The 11,625-nt window shown below is 36.1% G+C and overlaps 1 protein-coding gene across 3 annotated transcripts; it reads left to right on the top strand.

Annotated features, from left to right (window-relative positions):
* Positions 1 to 627: 627 nt before the first annotated feature.
* LOC126334602 (UPF0547 protein C16orf87 homolog) lies at positions 628 to 11,138 on the top strand. Of its 3 annotated transcripts, none has more exons than XM_049996998.1 (2): positions 628 to 682; positions 9,575 to 11,138. In XM_049996998.1, exon 2 carries the CDS (start codon positions 9,725 to 9,727, stop codon positions 10,202 to 10,204), a length of 480 nt encoding a protein of 159 aa, XP_049852955.1. In that variant the 5' UTR covers positions 628 to 682; positions 9,575 to 9,724; the 3' UTR covers positions 10,205 to 11,138. The 3 variants fall into 3 exon arrangements, with proteins under 3 accessions (XP_049852955.1, XP_049852954.1, XP_049852956.1); XM_049996997.1 differs by lacking the exon at positions 628 to 682 and adding an exon at positions 1,401 to 1,681; XM_049996999.1 differs by lacking the exon at positions 628 to 682 and adding an exon at positions 2,345 to 2,369.
* Positions 11,139 to 11,625: the final 487 nt, after the last annotated feature.

The raw sequence follows: 11,625 nt of genomic DNA, 5'->3' as shown, positions 1-11,625 counted from the left end.
TCAGTTAGCTCCTTAATTTGCCTCACAAGGTTTGAGTACATCCCACTTGCCAATAGCGCCCAGCAACCTGCACGGTCATGCATCCAAGTGCTACAAGAGCCCAGCAGTGGTTAACTTCGGTGATCTGAAGGGAAATGGAGTTACCACTGCAACGAGGCCGCAGAAAAAATTTATATTTAAAAAAACAGCGATCCACTCTTCTCTAGTACCCTTATACCAACAAGTTTTCCACTATACTGCCAACGCAATTAGGTATATTCCTCACTCTGCCCATCCCCTCTTGCTCATCTCTCTCTCCATCTCCTCCACTTTCACCTCTCTGTCCATCTTTTCCTCTTTCACTCTCTATTTGTCTCATCTTCCCTTTCTCTGTCCTTCTCCAGCTTGCCATATTTCTGTCAGTCTCCACCTCCCCCAGTTCTGTTCATATTGTCCTGCCCTCTCTCTGTCCATTACTTCCTGCCACCTACCTGTGTCCCTCTCCACCATCCCCTCCTCTATCTCTCCATCATCTCCATCCCCACCCTTCTTTATTCATCATCCCCACCTCAGTAAGAGGTTAGTGTTCTTACCCAACAGTATCTCTTTCCAGATAGAAAGTAAAAAGTGTACTGAGTCTGGCTGAAATCGGTCCAGTGGTTTGGGAGGAGCTTTTTACCTAGTAATTCACCCGGATATGCAAGTGAGACATGTATTTCAAACACATATAACATATTTCGTACATATTTGTACACATATTTTCACCTGTATCTCTAGCAAGTGCCTCTCAGCAGTTCTGTTTTCCACAGCTCAATGTTTATGACGCCTTATCTTCTGAACTATGGCGCTTATAAAGATATAATTATATGGAACATTCAGCGGTGTGTGCGGACACGGTCTGAAAAATGTGTCACGAATAGGGTATGTAATAAAGAAGTAATAAATTAAAACGTCAAGCCAGATGTGGCAGTTTTACTGCAAAGAGAAAAAATGTAGTAAGCGATAAACATTTTCCGTTTCATCATTTAGTGGGGGTGTCAGAGAGAAACAGTTTCGTAAAAGACTTGAAATTAAGTGTATTATTTGCTGCAAGTGAGAAAGTGCTCACATTCTCATCAAATACTGGATGAATAAAGTCCGGGTATTTGCGAGTCGTGGGCTACACTTCTCTTTCATCCCCACCCCTTTGATGTGTTGATGGTTCTTACACCACAGCGCTTTATGCTATGTGTACGAAGTTTGGGCCACATCGACTCACTAGTTTATAAGAGGAGATGTGGAACATACATATATTTTTGAAGTACGCATGGGTGGAAGTATTACTACCTTTCGTCTTTTACTGATATGTAACAATAAATGTCATCGTCTTCCTCTTCCAATATAGGTGCAACACGGTGGAGTTACCAGACATTTCACCTCGTGTATTTCTTCCAAGGAACTACATTCTTGTCTGTCGCTGTTTCACCCTAACTCTATAGATAATATGGTCGTAGCTCTGATGTTACTATGGAGATGTCTTTGTCGTGTATTAGCATTGTTCGCAAAAATAACGTCGGTTGTGTCATGAATATAATCGATTAGTGGGAAAACATGGAAACACCGTTTGTTCGCTTTATGCATGACAAGAGTCACTATTTAGCCACTTGAGGCAAGTGACTCACGTGGACGATGTTTATTAGTATGTAAACACGTAAAATGAAAGGTTTGTTGAGTTTGTTTTTATTGTGATTTGTGTCGTTCTGGTCACGTATGATTTAGTAAACGGAAGGATTTTGTAACTAAGTGAAGTAGCAGTTGAAATGCTGCTGACTTCATGATCAATTGCGCTTCTCTGAGCAAGATTTACTGTCTTCCTTCTGATTTATGTACAGAAAGCGTCGATGAGTCGTATTTGTCATTTTTGGTCAAGGCATTAAGGACATGGTTTATGAAATTTATCATTATTGGGGCCATTGTACATGCGTTGATTGCGCCAAGATTTTTAACATAAGATGATTGATTTACAGGTTTATTCGACTTGTTTTTAGCTTTCTCGTACGCCTCTTCCCCCCCCCCCCCCCCCTCCAATAACCCTTAAATTCTTCACAATTTACGTAAGATAGTATAGGCCACTCAATATGCACCCAGATGTAACAGTAATGCAAGGTTTCTACAGCTGTACTTAATTTTCCTTGCAGTTTCGAGTGTTTGAGGGAACTCGGACATCGAGTTACAGAGCGAATCGACTTGTTACCATAACTTTTATTTCGCATTTATAATCGTTTGGTCTGCCGCCTTAGAGTATAATTATAACGTATATCTCAGGCTACGTTATGGTTAATTGTGTCACCACTACAAAGATTCCTCGGAGTAGGAGGGAATTACCATGCTGTAGACCAATTTGTTTTCATGTATCATGTGTATGGAGGAACTACTGAAGGAATAAGTGGAAGTAGTGACTTAACATACAGTGTCTAGAGAAAAGTAGTTTATTAAGAATAAGCATTGACCATTACATTACAGTGACACTGCTGTGTGAGTGGTTACCTTGCAGTATAAGATAATATGCTGATACCCATTTATTAAACAGAGTTTTGAGTACTGCACATAATTTAAAAAAAAAAAACTATAAAGTCGTAAAGTTATCCGTGTTTGTTGGATCTTGTATATGACATACATTGTAATGATAGTTTTAGGGTACAGATGTTGCAGATCAGTCATTATTGCAATGAAAGTAAGAGGAAACTAAGTTGGGTTTATTCAACATTTTTCCATCTGTATCTTAGTCTCTCATTGGTAGACTGTTTTGTTAGTTACTGACAGCAAGCAGTCTAGGAGGGGGGGGGGGGGGGGGGGAGGGGAGTTACAGAAACATGTCAGAAATAAGCATATTAATGTTATACTTCTGAGGATGCTTGCTGCGAGTTGTTCTAATTTTCACCTTACCATGGTTAGATTGTAGCATTTATCTTTGTTGCAGTTAGAGCTCTTCTTACTGATAAATTCTACTGTTCAGAATTTCTTCTTTAATTGTACAATATTCTTCAACTAGAAAATGTATGATGATAAACCTATATCCTGTTGCAGTTCTCCAGTTGCTTTGCTGCTGCAAATTTCACTTGTGGTAAAGTGGATGTGTGATAGGTTAGAGCAAGTTTTTTTTTTTTTTTTTTTTTTTTTTTTTTTTTTTTTTTTTTTTTTTTGAATTAACTGAAAAATACAGGTTTTTACTATATCTCTCAAGTAATTTAGTTATTGAGTTTGTTAGCCTGGAGACATATAGAACCTTTGCAAATGGGACAGAAGGCTACTTGTGCTTTCCACAAGGTCATTCTGCCAGTAATGGACTATGCCTAGTAAAACACTGTAGAGTTAAAATCCATCTTGAGGGTAGGGCAGCCTTAGGTGTTGCACCTTATGCGAAACAGAGCTGAAATTTCTTGTAAAGTTGTTGTTTAATTTTAAAAAAGTATGCTCCAATTTGCCTGATTTGTTATTTAGTTGAGACAGTTATGTTAAGACAGGCCTGTCAGATCCCGAAAAAGGAAGTTCTTTGTGACTAACCAGTAGTGACTAAATTGCACACTACCCTCAGTTCCAGCAAGGGTGTTCTCTCATATACACACTTGATGAATATAGATATAGAGGGACTATTGGAAGGATGAGAAGAGGACAACCTGCCAAATGTTGGAAATCTCCGTAAAGGTTGTGATCATATAGTGACATATCCCCATTTGTACTGACACACACTGTCCATTACAGTCCAAGTTTATAACATTGGGGTTAATTTTCCATAAAATGGAATCGTATGTTTCAAATCTGTTGCACTGTATAAATTTAAGGATAATGTGCATATGGCTAGGGCATGTAATGAATACAGAAGTAGAAAAAGGAGAAGGAAGTTGTCATTCATCCTCGGTATTTTGATAGAATTATTAAGCTGGCCATGCTGTTTGAGTTGTCAAGCATCCATTACGGGCTAATGAAAAATGTTGAAGACACTTTCACAAAGTGAAGACCACATTTACAAACGAAAACCTTTGTTCCTCAAAAACCATAACTTTTTGTTGTGGACTGCTTCCGTGACTAAGAAATTAGATGCAAAATTTTACTGGTTAGCAGCTGAATCTGGCACTAACACTTGCACTTGCAAATACACTTGCGATTGTGGAAGACTGATTCTATTGTCATGGATTACAGGCAAAATGTTGAATGATTATATGTAAATGAATTAATAAGTGCATAAAACTGAAAACTAATTTAACTAGTCATTAAAATATAAGAAAGAATGTAACATTATTTTCAAAACAATAGCACAACTTCTGTTATCACGGAACTTTCTTATGAAAACAATCAAAAACTGCATTTCCTTTCATTTGAAATGCAAGAAGATTCAAAATTTTAGCAACAATCTTTCAGAAAGAAACAACCAACCGAAATGTTATTTTCATTCGGAAGAGTATCTTTTCTTTCTCATATGATTTTAAAAACATTAACTTGATTTCATAGGCCACACACTCTGGTTGGCAAACAGAAACAAAATTCTGTCCATTTCCCCTGTCACTCTGAAGTGCTATGATTAGAAAGGTTCCGGCTTTAATTTCCATAGCTGGATTTATGGTTGCCTGCACTTTAATTTATGATGTTGCTTGATTATCTTCAAAATTAGACTCCTCAAAATCTGAATAAACATCAGAAAATTTCAGACATTTCTTGGATTTAGGGATCTACGGAATTTCATATCGTGCCATTTTACTTCCAAATGTTTCTGAAGCTAAAATATGATGACTGTCATAATTTCTAAAACAATGTTAGAATGGACTTTTGGAATTGGAATGACATTTTTCCCAATCCTTAACTACCTTTCCTTTGTCTTGTGTACTTCACTGCTACAAAAAGAACATGAACTTCATTCAGTTTATTACTAGTATAAACAGCAAATTTCTTTGTGTGTGCAATGCAGTTTCCAGGAAAGAGTTTTTTGTAAATTTGGATTCGACTGTTTTAGATTTGTTATCTTTTTTCCAAGAAAGCTCCAAACGGCAAATTTGTCATGTGAAAGGTAATCACTTATTGTTGCATAATAACTAACCTTTAGACTGTCCCATACACAGCTTGGAAATAATGTTACTAGTTTACGGCTCCTGTGTGTGATTTAAATTTAATCTTATGACATTAAAGAGAAGTTTTTGACAAAGTCAAATTGCATGGCAGCATTCTTTGTAAGCTCTTTCTTAAAAGATGCAGAATATTTGGCTTGTTTCTCCCTTACCCAGAAATGCATTTTAAATTTAACATCTTTTCCTGTAATGCTTCAGTGATTGCTTCCAGCGTTCATGTATTTTCCATTAACTTTGCCAGTCGTTACATTCCTTCCGCGACAGAATTTTATCTAGATTTTCATTAGTCAACCGCAATGAGACATTACGCTGACACTTTCTGCGTTTTCCTATCATACAGTCCTAATTTTATACATCACAAATGAGTGTCTGAAGCAATTCTTTTTTAGAATTAGGAAAATCTGGAATCACATGTGAAATGCTTTCCGTTAGGAATTTAAAATCTGCGTAGTATTTATGTATGCACACATTGACATGTTTCTGACACTGGTAGTAAATGACTTGGCCTTAGTAAATAAAATGTTGACTTTGCTAGTTGCGTATCGGAATTCATATTCTTAAATTCCTCGTATGCCTCACCAACAGTCATAACCATAAGTCACCTCTGTACTTGTTCTTGTTTTCCATTTCTGAGGGTCTTCAAAAGATTTTACATAATGAATTCCATGAGTAGCACAGCTAACGTCATCTTGACAAAAATACTCAATTACTTCATTTTTTTGTTTCAGTTGACAAACATCTTGAACCCTTTGGGAGTATCTTAACATTTTTTTCAGTAAGATTCAGGTCCTTAATCTTGTTTCCTAACAGCAGCAGTCTGTTGCCTAGGACTGTTTGTAACTGACTTTTTTGCCTTATTTACAGCCTTAATCTTAAAAATTGTGAAATACTTGTTGAAACAAAATGCAGACTTTATCTTTATTTGTCATGAGTGTGACAGCAGTTCCTGTGACTTTCAAGATGAGAGAAAAAATTTGAACAGAGCTTATGTGAGAAAATTATTCAGTGTAGGATACCAAGGAAGCCTATTGCTACATAGCATGTTGCATCATCTGTTTCACAGAAAGCAAATCATTTCAGACAATATAAGGAAATTTCTTGATGTTCCTGAAGCACATTATTGTACAACCTTTGCGAGCACAATTCATAACTAAATATCTTGAGTACAGTAAAAATGAGTTTCAAATCATTAAATTTTATATTTTGTTAGTCCATTCACATGACTAAATCTTTACTTTCCGGCTCATTTCATGCGGAATGAGCCAGGCTAGGGATTAAAATTAATTGTTAGGATTAATATTCCCTTCTATCCAAATCAACCAAAAATAATCATCTCAGAAAGAACTGCTGTTATGGACCAATACCAATATTGTAGCACCACCTGCCAGCAGTAGAGGCAGGACTTGTAAATTTTAAAGTGCAGTACTCTCTAAACTCCCATCTTTGCTGCAGGGTGAGTAGGTCTAGGTGTAACAGCAGCCATGGGTGGGTTTCTTTGCCATAGATTCCCAAAACTAATAAGCGTTTCAAGCAGATGATATGTTTCTATAAACTGAGATGCCAAAGCTGGAAGTAGTCTATTTTAGAATCCTCAGCTTATGTTTACATCAAGCTACTTGAGTTTTTTTACAGGTTTCATTAATTTGCTGTACATGTCAGGAGTAAATTTGTACTGCTGGTCAGATGTTGTCACTGATGGGATTGTTTGGGAAGAAATTTTGGTAACACAGAACTCAAAAAGTTACATGTTTCAAATGTGATTGCCTCAGATTATTAGGTGACATATGGGCCCATTTTCAGTGCACCTCCCCTTTATTGTTCATTTTTAGGACCTCTTATGCTCACATTTCAAAACCAAATGTAGTTTAGAACATGGTCTCTTTAATTAAAATGGTTTAAAAGAGCCATTTTTTATATTTTTAGAAAAAAAATCGTTTGTCCTCAATTTGTAAACTATTGGACTGCAGTAGGAGAATGACATTTTATAATATAAGGCCTTATATTGGTATCTTATTACATGCAAAGTTTCATGTGTATCCTGTTGTTGCTTATGGAGATATAAGAAGGTAAAATTTATTGTGCGTCAAAGTGGCTGAAAAGTCACTGGTGCACGGTCGATAGCTCCGCCATGGGGTCAAACAAATGACTATATCTCTGCAAGTATTAAATTGGAAATAGTAAAGTTTACCAATGTTCATTGGGAACTTGTGCAAGCATTCACACAAAATTTCAATAATATCCGTGATGGTCCTGTGGGAACTTTTTCTGAAATTAGGCCACTAGGCATGGGATGGTGCAATAGTGTTAATTTAAGATAAATTCTGACACAATAAAAGAGAAAAATAATATAATAATATGTTAACTGTAATATGTGACACGATAGCTGTAAGTCACAAATGCTGATATAGCCCCAATTGTAAATACAGAAAATTCTCATAAATATGCATTTATTCATTTAGATATGCACAGGAATTAGGGGTGAATGATTTTTTTAATGAATATTCTGCTGCTCAAATTGTATAAAGCAGAAGCAGTTGCAAGTGCCAAAAAATTATCTGAAACAATATCCCTTTTTCATATAAATATACAATGAAGTTGGGGAATGTTTGGCAACAGTATCCTTGTTCAAAAACAGTGTCTAAAAAAGCACACACACACACCCAAATTGGGTTTAAAATTGGTGATATAATGTGAATTTTTCACAGCAATCACAAATGTTCAGAAATACACATTATATTAATATATACTCACATTTTGACACGTGAAAGATAATGCGAAAACAGAAGCAGAAAATTATTAGAATCTAATAATATGAATTAGACCTATCTGGTATTTGTGATCTCTCACAAAAGTATAATCAGAAATCTACTCTCATATTTAATACACATGCGAAACACAGAATGTTTTGATTAGCAGAGTTTGCAACATATTCTACTCAAATGTTATAACAGTCAGAAGTGTGAAAATTGTGAAACACCATCAAAACAAGTCTTCTGGTTGGTGTGGCTAACTATGCAATATACAGTTATTGATATGTGTTGGGATCAAACAGATCCAAATATGTCTGTATCAGACATTTCATTAATTAATTTCCTATTGTGTCTTTGCACCTCATTCCCTGTACCGCTAACAAATGTCATTAGAAGTGATCAAACAGATCAAAATATGTCTGTATCAGACATTTCATTAATTAATTTCCTATTGTGTCTTTGCACCTCATTCCCTGTACCGCTAACAAACGTCATTAGAAGTGTGTATTAGAAACCAGATTTTCAATCCTCCAACAAGATATAAAAGAGTTGCTTAGTGTATCACAAATCACATTTGCTCCTCAGTACCATAAATGCTCTATGAAGAACCGAAGATCTTAAAGAGCAATTTAGCATTTCAAGTGCAACCCTGTTTTTGATTGTTATTAATAGTATAAAATCCACCTTTCAACTCTCAAACATCAGTTGCAATAAGAATTAAAAAACTGCTACATTTAAATTTTCGATGGTGAGATATGTATGTGTCTCTTTCATCTGTCATTACATCTTTAATCTTCGATTAATTTTTTTGAGCTCTTTTTCGACAAGCTTAATTAGTTGTTCTACCTGGGGAACAACAAGAGGTGTGTGCTACCTTCTAAAATTTTGTGAGTTGTCTGGACTCAAACTTGAAGTATTAGGAAGGAGTTTTTAATGTTTTGCAGAGTGGTATGTTAATAGAAGGTAGACCAGGGGGGGGGGGGGGGCGGAGAAAGGAAAGAAAATGAGACTATTGATATGAGCTGCATAGGGACTTTATAACTGTGCATCTGCACTGAAAGTGGTGGATTCATTGCCCATCAAGCCGAATCAGTTACATTGTTCTTTCACACCATGTCGAAAATAACAGACCCACACTTTCTGGGTAGCTGACCTATCAGTTTTTACTGTGCTGTCAGCTGCAGGGGTCTGAAGCAGTATTTCAACATATCTTCTTACAAATTCTGTACTAATATTTTGTAAAGTTTTTATTTGTGGGCGTGTGTGTAGATCCGCAAGCTCTTTTTACAATACAGGTGAGTGTGTTACTGTAACCTTTATTTCTCATTCATATCCATTGACTTCCCAAACTTGCAGCAAAATCATTATCTTCCAACCTAGAGCTTTGTGACACCAAAAGTTGGCAGTAGGGGTGGTGCTAGGAGGAGCGATGGGAAAACTGTCACAGTCCAGCAGGAACTTGTATTAACTTTTTAAGCATCCTTTTCTCCCTATTTTATCTCATGTGCTAAAAGTCTCAGATACAGAGCTCTCAACAGCTATATTCGCCATTGCCATGATCAGCATAGATACCGCCATGGATGTTGTTTTATTTTGACAGTATCCATGTTCTGTTTCACTATAAAAGGATCACTGCTGAAGACACAATAAGCATTTTAGTCATAGATTATGTTCACTATTTGATCCTTGTGATGAACCTCATGCATACTTTGTAGAAGCTCAATAATTTTGTCTCTTTCTTTTCAGGAATGCTGTAATTGATCATTCACACATTCAGTGTATTTAACAACTTGAAGCAGATAAGGTTGACATGAAGTAAACGATGCATGGGTGGAGTAAACTATAATTCATGCTCTCATCCTTCTGAAGACCTATGTACGTAAACAAAGTGACACAATGAGGAAAGTTCCAAAACACAAGATGATAGCCAAGAGCTGTCCCAAGTGCTCCATGCAGTTACCTATTGCATCAAAGACATGTGCATGTGGACATATATTTGTTGGAAGGCGATCAAATGCTGCACAAGAGGGTGATGGCACAAGCATTACCCGTCGCCGTACAGAAAGGGTAAAACGAGAGAAGCCTAATTACTACGATGCATTGGAGTACGACAAGGAGACAAGGAAGCAGCAACAACGAAAGCGCAGTATGCGTACTTCTGCTGACCAGTCACAGAGCAAAAGTGATGAACAGATTGGTGCAGATGACGATGTTGTGCATCTCAAAAGGAAGCGGAAACGCAACTTCAGAACAGAACAGGATAGTGATGATAGGGACAATTGTTTACAAATAATTTCACCAGAGAATGGCTTCAAATGTTCTGTTATTCTCTCTGAAATTAACCGAAAAATGGGTGTAACATCATGGAGAGTATAATTCCTGGGTTTACATTTTGTGATGTAATAGGAATTACAGTAATCTTGTAGACAGGGGAATGATTCACAGTTTTGCTTCCCTTGTGTCTTAGATTTCAAACAGGGTTAAATTGAAACCAGTTTGTGCCCTCCAGTAATTATGAACTGTATGCAGTAACCATATTTTGACTCAAGCAGCAAATCTGCTTTTCGATTCATAAGTCACTGTTGTTCCTTGCATTTGTTTCTTTCACCCACATGTGTGATTCATTTAATAACACCAAAAACATTCAGCTGAAAAATTTTTGACCGTAGTAACTGGATGCTGAACTTAAGAATAAACATTTGCAATTGTTCTCTCATTATATTAAAAGTGCTAAAACTGATCAACACAGTATTGCCTTTTCTTATTTCCAAGTATTTGGAAGCATAACTGTGTTATCAGGGCTTTTAATGGGGTAGCACTAAACCTTTATTGGACTTCATTCTGAAGCACAAACAGTGGTATCCATTAGAGAGTATATCCAATTAAATTGTATAAAAAACTGTAATATGATGAAATTCAAATTAAATTTTCGTGCTAAGCACAGGTGAAGTGTTTACTGCCATTTGTGACTACTGGATCATATATTGCTACTTACAGAGTTATAATTTTCATTTCTGTGTTGCCTCTGCACTTGTTAACTGACAAAATTACACATTTTATTACTTCAAAGTTGTCATATAAATAGATGATTCTGTGTTAAAATGTTTATATCAGATTTGTTGTATGTCAGTGTCAAGTCGATATATCAGATTGAAATTAATTTTCATACCATCACACAATTTTTACTGGAATAGACTACTGTAATAATCAGTTGTGTATACATCATATCCATGAAACAGTTTTCATTGTAAGTTCAGAAGAGTGTATAGCCAAAATTCTTTGTGAACAAATTACAAATATTTGCACATTGTATTGTTTTCACAATTTATTGCCTTCCACTTTAAGCTAAAATAGTGCCTGTCCACAAGATTCTAACATTTTCTACTCTGTGTTCCAGAATTATTTTCGTTTGTTTGAAAATACTTGAATAACTTCCTCGTAAACTGTGAAGTTTATCTGAACAGATAATTGGTTTTACAGTCACCACCAGAACTTATAAAAAGACAGTGATGCAGAGTATGCATAGTTGATAAATGAGCTGATCAGTGTCTTGTCATTATAAAACCGGCGATGGCTGGAAAGCCAACACTGTTCAGAAAATTAGAATGTGATCAAGACTGCAAAATGTACAGATTCAGATATCGAGGTAATTGTCTCCAGCAGAGGTCATCATTTAATGCCAAATGTGATGTTTCTGTGTAACCAAATTCAGCAAATGAACCAAATTCAGCCAATGTTGAATTAAGTGTGATACAGCAAATACATCCAGTTTTCTAAATTTTGATTGCACAGCCTTG

The sequence above is a fragment of the Schistocerca gregaria genome, chromosome 2, assembly GCF_023897955.1.
Source record: "Schistocerca gregaria isolate iqSchGreg1 chromosome 2, iqSchGreg1.2, whole genome shotgun sequence".
NCBI lineage: Eukaryota > Metazoa > Arthropoda > Insecta > Orthoptera > Acrididae > Schistocerca > Schistocerca gregaria.
Note: the sequence above shows the minus strand (reverse complement) of the source record. Positions and strands in the feature narration are given on the sequence as shown.